The sequence below is a fragment of the Clavelina lepadiformis genome, chromosome 2 (assembly GCF_947623445.1).
Source record: "Clavelina lepadiformis chromosome 2, kaClaLepa1.1, whole genome shotgun sequence".
Taxonomy (NCBI): domain Eukaryota; kingdom Metazoa; phylum Chordata; class Ascidiacea; order Aplousobranchia; family Clavelinidae; genus Clavelina; species Clavelina lepadiformis.
Window position 1 is genome coordinate 4,234,043 of NC_135241.1, and position 15,362 is coordinate 4,249,404.

Below are 15,362 nucleotides of genomic sequence, written 5' to 3' on the forward strand. Positions count from 1 at the left end.
GAAGTAATTGAAAATATGCGTATCTAGATTAACTTTTAGTACTAGTATGGACAGGGTTGCCATAGTGTCCTTATTTCTAAGATTTGTCCTTATTTTAAATGTCCGTATCTTGGAAAATATGTTTATCCTTTTTTTTAAGAAATGTTCTTATTTTCACTTGCATCCTTATTTTCGTCCTTATTTTTAGGGCAGAGGTTCGTATTTTGGGCATTTTGACACCTTTAGTATACCATTTTGTACTAAAGAGATACCAAAATTAAGAACATGCAGATAGTGTCTTGTTTTTTTTTAGGAACAATGGTTGCTTTCTCTTGTTATGCACTGTTTTAGGTTGTATTCGTCTTTCGTTTCCTAGTCGTCCTTACTTTTGAGTTGATACCGATAGCAACCCTGGGTATAGGCCTAACTTTCCGAGTAGAACTGGCCTACAGTTTGAGTTACAGACACATTTTGATCTGTAGATTTCTGCTTTCTTAATTGTTTTCATCTTTCAACGTTGGTTGCCTCAGAAATCCAACAAATCAACACAGTCGACGAAAATTGATGTGAAAAAACAGTAGTTCGAAGCAAAAAGACTAGAGCCAGCGTAGATGCAAACACTTTTATTCTGCTCTGCATTGAAAAGAACAGTTACAACTCAAAACATTTGCAGTTAAAATGTTTCCAAAGATTGAGCGTCGGGTTGCGCTGATTTCATGGCAAAAAGGTTCCGAATTCTTCACATTTGAATATAACAAACCTCAGAGATCATGTGATTTGGATTACATTGCATTTATGACTTACTGTTACAACCTTGATACCGTAGCGATTTACAACAACAATTTATTTCTGGATAGTTGTGGTGGCAAAATATCTATATAGAAGAACATCGTTAATATAATTAGTCAATTGTTCACTTTGCTTGCCGCTGCAGCTGGTGTATACAGCGGCTGCTAAAGGTGGCTCACAACAATCATTTGCAGAGCGAGAATAGCGAATTGAAGACAATAGGAATGATTCAAAGACAAAACGGAAATAAGGTATAGCAGCGGAAACTGACCAATATAAAGCGCAATACCTATATTACAAAATTCGACAAGGCTTTTTGAGAAGCAGCATGTATATTCAAAGGTGAATTTTGAATAGTGCTCCTCGCTCAGGCCGCCTTAGATGTGCGTTACTGGCGTTTAACGAAAAAAGTTCTTGTCTAGCGAGTTATTACCAAAGAAAAAGACTTTTTGATAACTTTATCAATGGCGGAAATTAGTAAGAGCTAATGTTTTTGATTTTATTACTGCTGAACATTACTTGTAGTTGTGGGCCTGTATACATAGTCACGCCCCCGTTAACTGTAGCACCCTGATTATAATGTTGTGTGAGTGTGCGTGGAAGTAGGTTGTTATAAAATTCTTATGAAACGATGTGAGTCTTATGAATGTGAGTCTATGCTCACATCAAGTGATTACGCAACGCCCGGGTTTTTTAGGTAAATATTATGAGCTACCAGTATTTTGTCGTCCACTGAACATTCTTTGTATCGAATAACATCGGCAGTTGGCGCAATTCGGTTATTAGAAGCCTACAGTTTCCCGAACAAACGTCCGATGGTGTTGTGCGAATGTACAATCGCAGTCTAAGTAGAACTTTCATGTAGGTTGTTAGAAAATTTGCGAATTTTCGTATTCATATCCCATGTGATCGCATGATAATTGGATTGTCATCGTTGTTGTTCGCTGCAATCGCTGTTTGCTCGTCTTCCGCGTTGTTTTATTTCATTCACTTTGCCGATGACAATAGTTGTTCTCAAAAAGAAGTGACGTAATGCGTTGTTATCTAATGAACCAAATACGTTTTTTTATTTCAATATCTTATTGTAGGTAGTATTTGCATTAGGCATGCCAAGACAGTCATTTTGACTGTTTTATACACGGAAAATTTGTTTGTAAAAATTATATCTCTCGTTGAAACTGGTTGAATTTTTTGTTTGACTCCTTTATTGAAACATTCTCATGTGTTACTAACAGTCTTTTTGTCCCTTGAAAATTTCAAGTGTTACAACGGCCACTCAATTCTATTTGTGACTTTATCAAATGACCAAAGAAAAGTTTTAATTTTAGCTCTGCTGAGTCGGAAATAAGAAAAGACTATCAGTGTGGGGCTTGTGAAAAAAGATTGCGGTGCATTGCCTTGGGTATTACTTCAGGCCAGATCAAAAACGTCTATACTAGATTCTTGAGGTCAAGACTTAGAATGTTGAGAGAAAATTTCAAATTTTACCAATTTTTAAATATTTTCTAGCCTAAAACGTTTGAATATGCTATAGAATACTTTCTGGGGGAACAACAACATGATCCAAACCTGGGTCTTCATTTTTCAACCTTGATAGCAAAGTGCAAATATTTATGCAAAAGCAACTATTTTAAAGATTTAACCAAAACTCTTTTATATTTTTAAAAAGGTTTAAAATTAGCATATGGCAACAGCTAACTAGTTATGTCTAGAAGAGCTTTGTTGTTCTTAATCGTGATAATAATCTGCTGTTTCCAGCAATGCGAATCACAGTTTTCAGGTGAGGTCTCATTTTATTTCAAAAAGCTCTATCAGTTTATAAATAAATATTATATAAGTCTCCAGGCAGTTTTGTAAAAAAACATATTATGCACATAAAAACCACATTAGTTATCACTCCATGACAATTGCACGTTAACATAAGACGATTATGAAAATTATCAAAAGAAAAGAATGTCATCAAATTTAACTTCTCTTTGGACAAAAAATAAGCTTTAGAGTTTATACTAATGTTTTGTAGCTAAGTAAGGTTACTAGTCGTGGCACCTAACGGTACTGCCCTGTAATTGGAAACCAAAAGTCTGCCGATATGCTATCCAGCGTATGCTGCTCTTGTGAAAAGTTTTGGCAGAATGAAGTTACTAATTTTATAATTACTGTATTACCAGTTCATTTCTTTATTGTTATATAAGTTAATTGCTTTGTGTTCCATTTTTGTCACTGACTATGGGTTATAAACATGGAGGTACTCAACTGACGACAGGAAATTGACAAACTCTTAAAGCACTAAACCCACATATCTTTGATATCGATGGGAAATATCATTTTTTTGAAACGTTTTAAGTTAATTTTAGGTTACAGCATTTCTTGTACGATTTTGTTTTTCTTTGATTCCTTTTCAGATGATGCTTGTAGCACTGGAGTTGTCATCACAGAAGAGAATGGGTTGAGTGGAACTATTTCCACTCCAAATTATCCTGATGATTATGACAACAACTTAAACTGTACATGGATCATCCAAGCACCTGCGAACAAAGTAAAACCCTGCTTATTGCATAACCAAAAAAAGAGATGGTTTATTTTTACTCTAATTTCTCAAAATATTGTGTTTAGCTAGTTGAAGTGCAAATTCAGGATTTTCTTTTGGAAAGTTGCGATTTCAAAGTATACGATTTTCTTGACATTTATGATGGCGAAACGCTGGTAAGTTTTCACTTTGTTAAAAATACAAATTAAAAGCGTTGAATCATTTTGGTCTGTGAACAACTGCTTGTAGTGTGGTTGTGTTAATAGCAAGCAATCATTTCCTTGTTGAAACCAGAGATATCTAAACTCCCTGGGTGAAACCAACCTCAATAAAATAGTTTAATGGGTTCATCCTTTCAATGCAACCGCTCATAGAAAAGCAAAAGTACAGTATTTCCTTTTTACGCTTTTCCTGGACTTCGACCTTCGTCATGGGAGTGTCGCAGGGAGTTGTAACCAGCAGTCTATGGACTTCTGCACAGCAAGGTGTTTCCCACAATGTCAGCAACGCCGGCAATCCAGCGCTATCTTGATCTTTTTTTTAGGTTTGGAGCCTGAAGAAACTGAGGTTTAGGCTGTGATATTTAAGATATGTTTACTTGTTGTCGTTGGCGAAATAAATTACGAAAACAAAGTTAGTATATGAAGATATTTCTAACTTATTTATGCTTAAAACTTGCAGCGTTGCAATGCAAGAGTTGTTGCTTCTATTAGCGTTATTCAAGACACAAAGCGTATTTTTGCATTTAAGTAAGAAATTATCCCGATAACCTTGGCATGAGACAAATCGTTCTCACTGTCCATTATACCTTGTGTAGATTTGCTTGCAGTTTTCCGAGTTTTGTTCGCGGTTGCAAACACCAGCTTATTTTTTTTTTTTTTTTTTTTTTTGTGAATGTAGATGGTTTTAACTAAACACCTGAGACCTTTGATAATAAAATCATAACGATACAAGCCTAAAGCTCACTGTGCAAAGCAATAAACAGTTTTATGTTCATTTCAGTACAGTGGAGCAACATTTTGTGGAGATCACCTTCCTCTCGACTTTGAATCTTTATCAAGTCAAGTTAAATTCACCTTTTCCAGTGATGACAGCACAATCGCAAGAGGCTTCCAGATAAAATGGACATTCACAGGTAGACCTAAAACTTAGGTTACAAGCAGACAAACTGCTGTGGTGGCTACAAATTTAATCGGATAATCCCTAACTCAGATTATTTCATCCGAATTTATTAATATAAAGTGGAAAGAGACAGGTTTGTTTTCAAAAATCAAGAAATGATGATTACTACGGGCACTAACTGTTTTACTTTGCAAGGCAATTAACATGCCTTTATCTGCATTTGTGGTACAATTGCCACCTTTCGGAATTAAAATTACTAAAATATCAATAAAACTCGAATGGAGTTAAAACTAAGGAGCAACGTCATAGGCTTTCCATCTGTAAGTTTTCAGAGGCGCGTTTACTTCCTCAAATCGTTAGTAAGTAAAGATGTCTATTGAGTTGATAGTCTTTTATTTGAAACAACAACATTTTATAATTTTCAACATTTCGTTGATTACCACTATACTATTAGCATCTACATTACCATCACGATTAAAAATATAATTGTGCCACAATATCATAATCAAGTAGCTCATGCATTACTGTCTTCTGAATTGGGTAGGCCTAACTTGTTTTACTCAGGTTTCGAAATATAACTGCCACCTTGACTGCTGATCAAATCACGTTGCTATACAGTGCAGCGCTCAAATTGCCCGTTTCTTCAAGGGTTATAAACAAAATGTTTGGTGTACGCATTATGCTCTACTACAACTGAATAAATATCTGTTAATTCTTCATCCTCACAATAAAACAGAATAACGACTTAAAAACAATTCCTCAATTAAATCATAACAAATCTCTCTTCCTTAAAAGCTAGAATGTCACCCTAAGCAATACAAAGTAGGCTACCTTTACGATAATAAATTAAACAAGCTCCACTTATTACTTTTCAGTGAAAGTTTATCAAATAGTCTCGAGGTTGCTTTTGCCTCGTTGATTTTCGCAACTTTGGTTGCTGTCAGAAAAAGATCTTGAACTACTAACTGGGAGATAAAATACTTCCTCGCCGGAATCACCAGTTCCTACGTTTGGCCGGTTAGATTCTGAATCCTTGTAAGAATTCTTTTTTTGGTCGGGGTTACCTTCCGCTTGCAGTTGGATCCTGTAGTTTTCCTGTATGTCAGGTTTTGAGACAACAAGTCGAGTTTTCCTACCGGTGCAATATCTTTTATAAGAGACACAGTCGCTTTGCGCCCAGTTTTAAAATGCACTTGTGCATGTATGAATTCGACTTCATTTACAGGGGCTCATTTTTACTTGTTCTCATATGGCGTCTCAATAATACAGGTTCACGAATGCTAAGCCACTTAGCAAGTGTGAATCCTTGCTGAAGTCCGATATTGATAAATAACTAATAGTTAAACGATCGCCCATGAGATTCGCTTCGCTGGTATTCGTTGAGGTGAAAAGGAAAAAAACGGTTTGAGTGCACAGGATCAAGAAGGACAATTTTCCATTGCTTAACTTCGTTAAGGGTTTCTTGAACTCAGTGGAAATTTAAAAGCTGTGTTACTCGTACACACTGCCTGGATATTTAGATAGTTTATGAATTCAGCCGGCAGAAACGACTTTCCTCGGTCAGAGTGTACGTGAAATGGCAGTCCAAAGATAGAGAAGATCTAGCTGAGACAAGCGACGACAATTTTTTGGTTCCATGTTTAAGCAAGGGAAGGTGAAAGGAAAGCGGGAACTATCAATCACAACAGATGGTAGCGGATAATAATTTTTGGAAGCGGACAGCAACAGACCTTTAAAGTCGACATATAGGCCTACTCGGAAACATGCAACCATCTGCTGCACTTCTTCGAGCTTATACGGCAAGATATTCATTTTGGTGAAATGATGCAGTCGAGTAACGCTCGGATCACATAACAACACATGACCGTGGTAAAGTACAAAAGTTGTGCTGGCGGAGTAGCCTATGCTCTGGAAAGCGTATCAGGCACAACGTATTCTTTGCCAGCCAGATAGATTATGCTATAGTCGTATTCAGATAATTCTACCTGCCATCGCAAGACTTTGTCCTTTTTAATCTTGCTGTATTTTCTGTTATCATACATAAACGTAACCGATTTTTGGTCGGTAATCAACGTGCACCTTGCAGAAGATGACTCCAATTTCTCATTCGATGATTGCAGTTGCTTCTTTCTCTTCGCCAGAGTGACGAACTTACTCCTGTTTAATGTTTTTAAATAATAAGCCACATGTGGTCTGTTTTGGTTAAGTGTCGCTGACAAGGCTACCCCGGAAACATTCGTTTATACGGTAAAGGGCACATCTCCATTGGTTGAAGCGAGTGACACTTTAGGAGTTTCGAAGGGAAAATTTTGAGCACTTCGGAATCTACTGAGCGAAGTACGCGAAAAAGCCGAGTATTATAAGAAAAGTGTAGTGAATTTACGTTGGGGTAAGGCCAATGATGATTTAACGCGTACTGGATCTGGCATGTAGGTTCCATCCGACATACAAAACATTTTCCATCGGCTTCAAATGCTGTGAACGTTCTTGAAGAAGCAGGAACCTTGACCTAGTGGTAAACGCTTTTTAGGTCGAGCCTCGAATACACTTTGTACGGTGACAATTTGTTTAACACATATTGAATTCTTGATAGGGGTAGTCATCTAGTTCGATAAATAAGTTTACGATCTGACTGTAACAGATGCACATATGTTTCTTGTGATTTTAGTTAGTGGTAATCACGACTTGGGCCCTCCAAGGCGAGTTTTTTGGCTTAATAATCCCTTCGGATAAAATTCTTTTGGTTTCCTCGGAAATAAAAGCTCTATTAAGTAGTAGTATCGACCATTGAATGTTGAAGAGATTTGGTAATGATTAAATGGCAGCGAGCCTTCTTGTGCTCGAACAACTTTGGCAGTGACTACGTTTTCAGAGACAAGGCGATCAAGGCTAAAATCGGTTTAGTTCCGCAAAAACGTATACTAACGTATAAACTAACTAACATATAAACTTTGACTTAATACTTCAGTTAATAAGTCTCGCAAAACACATAACGTACGGGAGGGTGGGGTACTATTAGACATGGGGCACTATTGGACTAATCAAAATTAACAGAAAACACAAGTTGTGTAGACAATTGTCGAAACAATGGTGGAAAAGTGGTCCCAAATTACCGGTACACCTATCCTTAACAATGGAAAATACCTCATTTTCGAACATAAATTAAACAAAGAAAAACAATGAACTATTTTGTTGAACCAGTTATTACTCTATGCCTTGTAACAACTAGTTTCTAATTCCTTTTGAATTTTTAAAATTAACCGAGTAATTTTCCTCCCGATTTCCAATGTTATTCCATACAAAATTGGTGCAATTGGTACTATTTTTTGTTTATAGTAGTTTTGTCCCAGCGAGCGTCCGCATAACTAGTCTTTTCTATTAATTTTGCGAGAAACATGATAGGAGACTACTAGGGGAAGTACCGATGTTATTTCGTCAGCGTCACGCATGGCTGCTTATACATCATTGTAATCTACTAGAACTAGGGGAAGCACCGTTTTCATTTAAACCTCGTCAGGGTTAATTGCTCTCAAGTCTCAAGTACGATTATTACGCTTGCCAGACTACAACGGTTCACGCACGAACTACACAAATTTTTCAATACAAAACAGCAGAAATGCTTTTTGTAAATAGTTAAACTATTGTTTTAATGATCCACGTTGATCCGCATATCAATGTTCTTAGAATTTCGGTTTTGAATTTAGTAAAATTTTATACTTCTTCTATTTGCAATGATCTAAAACTTTAATAAAAGGTATCCAGCATGTTGCAAAACATTAAGCTTAGTACTGATAAGTGCAACTCTGACAAATCGATAACACTAAAAGCATTAGATATGATACTGTCGTAAGTGTACCATGTTCTATACTATGTTGTGTATTTTTCCCCATTAACTGCATGTGGGAAGGAAAACGCAGGACTAACCGTTCGAATAGCTAGCAAAAATTAAATCAATGCTCGCGTGAAAATAACAAATGAAAAAATTTGACAAGGCCTAAGCCCCGAGAGGCTAAAATGTGCAAGATATTAAATAGAATCATGTGTCATTAAGATGTCGGGTTGCCACGGTCACAAAACCTGAATACGAATTTTAGCGATAAAGGTTTTATCAAATAAAACAAAGCAGTTTATTCTGTTTTTCAGTTTTGCTATAATACCAATTTCATCTGTTTTACTCCATAATCTTATCATGAGTTTTTCTTCTACAAGCTCCACAATACTAATTTCATCCAGAGTAAGTTCAGTTGAGGCCAAATTGACTAGATTGTCTGGATGGTTAAACAATTCAAAATATAGTGGAATTTATTTCATTACATGTTATTACATCATGCAATATAGGGGTGTAGAGTTTGTTTAATAAATCCACACAACAACCAGTCGATTTTGTAATCGGATGGTGTATAACCAACCTTTTCCTGAAATTTACATCTTTACATTTTACTTTAATTGCCGGTTTGGAATTTAAGTCAAAGGTGTGTTTGGATAATCTATCTTGTATGTTAGTACGAAATAGTTGATAAGTTTTAAAACCTTTAGTTTGAAATGTAGTTTGAGAATCTGTGACATCGAACAACTTGTGAGCAAAACGAGAGCTCAAAAGTCAGAGAGAAAAGAGAACTATACTATTACTAAACATTACCTTTGTTTCATGTACAAGTACGAGAGTTTTTGTTGTATTTTCATAAATGATTAATAAAATTGAATTTGTTCACAACGAATTGGATGTTGCTCTTTGGATTTTTTTCTTTCAACCTGCGTATTGAAACCACCATCATGATTTTAAAGTGTATTTACAAAGAAATAAAATGTCTTTTATAAGAAACATCATTTTGGTGGCCCAACAAAGCCTAAAACTTGTTCTAAAGCTCTCATGGCTTAAAACAAGAGTTTGAGAATCACTGTTCCAGGGCAAGGCATAAACAATGCTTGCTCCTTTTCAGTGGACTTGGTGAACCGTTCCAAATTTGGGCAATACGATATATAAAATCAAATAAACAAGAAGAAACTGTGAGACAAGTGGAGTTTGCACAAACCCTAGCTCTGTAACGAGAGGCTCTAGTGATAGAGTATCATCACCAGATTTAAGTTGTATGAAGACCTTCTTCAGTCCAAGAATAGAGATCATCCCATTATAGTGATACCATACCATTGTAGAATGTGCAACAGAGTAATAGAAATTGCAAATTGCAACATCTGGATTGGTCAGGTCTTTAAAAAAACTCCACAGAGTAGCACGCAGGTCATTTGGTTATTATAGAATACCATGATTTGTTTTTGATAAAATATGGTTGACTTAATTGGTGTTTAAATTAAACCTATAACTGACTACAAAAAAGTTACTTGTGTGTTTAGTCATCCCTTTACACTAACTTTGCTACAAATTAGTTTTAGCTAAATTTTCCCAAATCACTTGCCACCTGTCACTGTCTGTTATACATAACCTTTGTTGAACTGCCTTTCTTGCAAAAAAATAGCAGTTCATTCCTTCAGTGTCGACTTAGCAAGCTTCCAGTGTATTCTTAGTTTTTTACATGGAATATTCGTGTCATGTTATATTCCAATGGAAGTGCTATTTGTGAGCTCAGCTCAATCAAGATTAACCATAACATGGAAATTTACAAATCAAGCAGCACTGGGCTTTTCTAATCACTAGTCTATAGGATCTGAAAAATTTGGCTCCAATTAAAAGGTCGCCAAGTCCTTCTCTGGGAACACTTATTGGGTCAAACTATAGTGTCTACTTTTCAAGCAGCTAACACTCTTGTCTTTAATAACACTGATATTGGAAATTCTTCAATTAATATTCAATTCAAAACGAACGAACAATATTAAACGAACTCTACGACCCTATATTGCATGATGTAATAATTCAATTCAATGAATTAACCGGAAAATGAAGAATACGTTAACAAGGCAATGGTGACAGTTAATCAGTGAAGTACATTTTTTCTCTTTTTGCAGATCGTTGCCAGAGCAATGAATTTAGATGTTGGAATGGTGAATGCATTCCCAATGTACAAAAATGCAATAATATAGAAAACTGTGCAGACGACAGTGATGAAGTCGAATGTGGTAAATATACTTCAAATTTCTGCTTTTGTTTCGTGAATATAAAAATGATGTGCAGCATGTTGAAAAAGGAAAGTTTTCCTAAGCATAAATGAGAAATGTAGGTTAAATTTTTTGAACTTGCTTTATTAATTCAGAAGTGCTTTATAATGTACAATAATAAAATTTAACTTAAAAAAACAAAACAGTCACAAAAAATTCCATTTATTTAAGTTTATAAACTACTTTCCAGCTCATACAAGCACCAGTGTAAACGAGTGTGGAAAGCAGGATATATCACCCAGTTTTACTTGGGTTGGTACTTAGAAATTGCTTTGTAATTCTTTAGCATATTCGTGTAGATCTCAAACTTTAAATCTTAGTGGTTTTGGGAAATGAATAGCTTTCTCCTGCTAGTGGTTCTAATGCTATTTTTAGAGTCCAAGAATAATTGGAGGCAATGAAGCAGTAAGGGGTTCTTGGCCTTGGCAAGCTATGTTGGTTATAAGTAGTACTAAAAAACTGAGATGCGGTGCGTCAATCATTCATGAGAGATTCATTCTTACAGCTGCTCATTGCGTGCACAAGTTTTGTTGGTTAGACTAAATTAACTAAAAGCTTTTCAAAGTTTTGATAATGGTATACAAACTTTAATTTCCCATAACAGGCTAAAAAAATGTCTGAATTTATATCCAGGTCTTCAAGTATTAGTGTTTATGTGGGAATACATTCTTTGAAAATGAATGATACTAAAACCCTGCACTCAGTAAAGAATATTATAGTACATCCTGGCTACAATGATGAGTAAGTATTAGTATGAATAATATCAGGAGTCAATGGATATATACAAAATGTAACATTGGTATGTAACAATTATTTACATGTGATTTCGTTTAAAAAAGTGTGTAAATTTTGCTTGATTTTTTAGCGCTTCCCGTAATGATGTTGCTTTACTTGAGTTGGAAGATGCAATTACATTTAGTACGACGATAAGGAAAACCTGCTATCCTACTGCAGAAGATACATCCTCTGTTGATCCGCCAGTTGGAAAAATGTGTATTATTTTGGGATGGGGGAACCTTTGTTAGTAGAAAATTATAAATTTTTGAAAATACTGTGCTACTGCGTTCAGCTTAACTTTTAATTATTTTTTAGCCCCATCCAGTTATGGGTTTGTTGATCCTGAGGTTTTATACCAGGCCCGAGTGCCCATCTCAGACTTGGACAGATGTTCAGACCTATATGCTCATGATACTCCAATAACGGAATCTCAAATTTGTGCTGGAGTAGATACTTCGAGAGGAGGACCTGACACATGTCAAGTAAGACAAGTTTTTTAAGATGGGCAGAGCCATGAATTCTGGCCCTTGCAAACATATATTTTATTTAGATACATGATTTGTTCACTGGAACCTCAAAGTACCTGTTTTTTTACACAAGCTTTTATTAGGGTGATTCGGGAGGCCCACTAATGTGCTTAATAGATGAGACCACTTGGTATCAGGTTGGAATTACATCTTTTGGTATAGGATGTGGCTCGGGATACCCAGGTGTTTATGCAAGAGTGTCATATTATGGTGAATGGATTAACGAAGGTAACAGAATTGGAATGAACTACAGTTTTATTGCATAATGTACTGTTAAATAATATTAATGTATTTAATAGTGTGATTGTTTATTGAAATAGATATTCACATCATCGTATCATGCGATGTTCAGTTAATCAGTATAATTTTACCCAATCACTTAGTTTTGACAGAAAAATGCATTTTGCCAAAAATAACCTCATTAGTGTCTTAATCAAATGGAATAGACCCAATTGTGTTTAAATAAGAAACTGATGGTGTCATTTCCGGCGAAATGTAATTTACTGTGAATTAAAATCTCACTGAACTAATAGAATTACATTTGATTACAATGTGAGATAGTCAGTTCAAATCATTATCATCATCATTTTTAAAACAGTAATTGCATCAAATGATACTAATGTTAATGGGAGCGTGATTGGTCGTGGTGGGCTTCCAGCAGGTTGTCTCAATCCCGTAACCTTCGTTGAAGACACTGGCACTATATTATCACATAACTACCCCAGCAGTTATTGTATTGCTATGCATTGCACATGGATCATTCAAGCTCCATCAGATAAGGTATAATGATTGTATGTCAACTTTTGAATTGCTGCTGTATCTGGATGAGAAATTTAGGTATTTGCATATAACATAATGATTGGTTTTCAATAGCTCAGTTAAATATTTCTGTACTTTGCTAAAATGTTTATAATCATTTCAAAGTTGATTGAAGTGCAGTTCCATGACTTTGAGCTTGACTACTGTTCATCAAGTGTTGTTTATGATTACTTGCTCATTAACGATGGAGAGGTGCGTCAAAAGAGAAATGAAAAGTTTAATTAAAAGTTACTGTTATACTAAAAATACCATAATGTCATTTTCTTAAACCAATGTTGCTTTTTTCAATTAATGCATTAGCATGAATAGATTTACATTAAATTCATAGGAATCAGATCAGCGTAGATTTTGTGGATCTGACGCGTACAAGGGAACAGACTTTAAATCTTCTACAAATCAACTTAAGATACAATTTATTACTGATAATGTGGGGACCGCAAAAGGATTTAATCTTACTTGGCACTTCAAAGGTAAGACAATTTTGTTCTACTTGTACATAAAGCATATTCAATACATGCCTGTATGCATTAAGTCCGTATTGATAACTTATGTATACTTAAGTATTATAATATAGATGTCTCCATTTCAAAAATTATTTTGACATAAATCTGTGTTTAGTTTGTAGTTAGTTCATACTCAAGTTGCGCTATGTACAATATTTTGTGCACCATTAACCCCCTTAAGCTGCATGACCTGAAGAAAGGGGGCTATCATAATTTTGAACTAACTATGTCCACCTACTGCTAGCTTTATATGCATTTGAATACTCGATAAATAAGCAGAGTTTGAAAAGATTGAAAACAACCTTGACTATTATGTATGTTGAGGAAGGCTTCGGTAAACAATGGCTTTTCTAGAAAACAGATAACCTTTAAAATTATGTTATAACAGCGAACTATATGACAGCATTTACAAATGAGCAAGGTTGCATGACCAATTGAATGACTGACCAATTTTGGAACAGGTCATGCAAGCAAACATTTCTGGCCTTAATAAGCAATAGATTTAACTCGGAAGAAACAAAACAATCTTAGCCACATAACATTATTTCACTGAAGACGAAAGCATAAATAATCAAAATTACGATCCCACACTCAACACAACACTAGAAATTTTTATCACAATCCGTTAGAGCCAGTTTATCAACATTATGATGTAGGTAGTAGTAATATAGGTAGAAATGTATGTTTGTGTTGACTGAGATGCAACATTACGGTCATGTTTTACGGTCGGTCATGTTCATTGTTTCATGAAACATACTGTACGGTGTACAATCATCAACCTGGGCATCATTATTTTTTGCTGTTCACTGTGGGGAGCGAAAAGTATGGTGCTAATCTCATTGTAGACTGGTTAAACAAGAAATATGCTCACAAACAATCAATGAATGGGAAAAAAAGTGGCAACGCTCAGACGCCCAAGGGCTTGAAATGTGCAGGCAGAGATGGGCAACCGTTTTTTTGAAAAAAAAGAGTGTTGCTCAAGTTCGTCAATGAAGAAAAGAACATTGTTTGTACTTAATTGTTCTGCTACATTTCAAAAAGCACTCGTTTTGCAGCTCACATTCCCGGTTCTTTTTTGGAAATTAAAAAATATTTTTGAAACCAATTGCATTCGTGTTTTGCAAGTTTGCATTGTAAAACATGTGTCTAACTGCAACTGTTATTGCTTATCATTATTTGTTGTAAGTGTTAGGAAATTTTATGGAATCCCATGTTGAAGAGTTTTATTTTGGTCACATCTGTCACAAACGGTTCTTGGGTGACTAAAGCCAGTATGATCCGACCAACATCTCTGGGTTGAATATTTTTCTGGCTGAATTGTCTTGGATTCAATCGTATGTTATTGAATTGTCCCGAGTTTACTCATTCTGGGTTAAATCGTCCATGGGTTGAATTAACTGGCCATCGCCACAAATGATTAATAGACAAATAAAGTATTGGGAAATTTGTAGAAGTTTTGATGACGACGTTCAACAATTTAATATTTATCTCTTTGAAAGCATATATTGCTTAAGTTGTAAGAATAACACCAACGTATAGCAAATTCAAAACTATGATGACAACTCGCCTCAGCTGTCTTTCTCTCATCTTATCAGTCATTAGTTTCGTAAATCATCGGATCATATCAGCTCAAATAACAAAGCGTTTATATTGAATCGTTATCACATGGTTCTGACATGCTTAGTGTTGCCTGTTGTATTGTTGTTTTTGCCATTAACGTTGCGAAGTGAACATAGTGTGTGAAACTAGTCTCAAAGCAGTTATTTTTATTCACTACTTAGACTTACGGCGGACAAAAAAGTTTGAAAGTTTTTCTAATCCAAACATTTCATTTTGTGCATTTGCAGTTTTGTTTGTAAAAAAAAGCGACAAGTGAATAACCCTTAAATAGGAGCACTCTCGTATCCAGCTTTGCGCAAGGAGAAATTAGTGTGCTACTTCAACGTCGGAAAGCTGGCACAGTTACCAGATCCTGAATGTGTTCATGTTAAAACTAAACGAAACTAGAAAACCAGAAAACATACAAGTTTATAAATATTTACACCAAAAACAACATATACTAAGAAACGTCTAGGGCATGCTTGCAAGCTGTTATCGCTTACATCGATGGTAAAAATAAAATCCCACAAAAAACACCATCCCAGAGATCAAGATCTCGTTTCTGTGGATGCCGTAAGGTAATGGTACAAATAACAAAATCTTTTTTTT

At 35.3% G+C, this 15,362-nt stretch overlaps 2 protein-coding genes across 2 annotated transcripts in view; both read left to right on the forward strand.

Annotated features, from left to right (window-relative positions):
- Nucleotides 1–15,362, forward strand: part of LOC143445745 (uncharacterized) — a 69,595-nt gene that overhangs the window by 36,095 nt on the left and 18,138 nt on the right. The gene's annotated exons all lie outside the window — the stretch shown is intronic.
- Nucleotides 2,435–4,167, forward strand: LOC143445748 (bone morphogenetic protein 1 homolog). Its single transcript, XM_076945051.1, has 3 exons — nucleotides 2,435–2,548; nucleotides 3,171–3,304; nucleotides 3,382–4,167. The coding sequence occupies exons 1-3, from the start codon at nucleotides 2,473–2,475 to the stop codon at nucleotides 3,502–3,504; spliced, it is 333 nt and encodes a 110-aa protein (XP_076801166.1). The 5' UTR covers nucleotides 2,435–2,472; the 3' UTR covers nucleotides 3,505–4,167.

What these genes read in the sequence shown, in the direction of transcription:
- LOC143445748 (XM_076945051.1), top strand. Translation starts at nt 2,473, where the DNA reads ATGTCTAGAAGAGCTTTGTTGTTCTTAATCGTGATAATAATCTGCTGT. An exon ending in ATGCGAATCACAGTTTTCAG is followed by an intron (nt 2,549 to 3,170) that starts GTGAGGTCTCAT and finishes ATTCCTTTTCAG; the next exon opens with ATGATGCTTGTAGCACTGGA. An exon ending in TCCAAGCACCTGCGAACAAA is followed by an intron (nt 3,305 to 3,381) that starts GTAAAACCCTGC and finishes TATTGTGTTTAG; the next exon opens with CTAGTTGAAGTGCAAATTCA.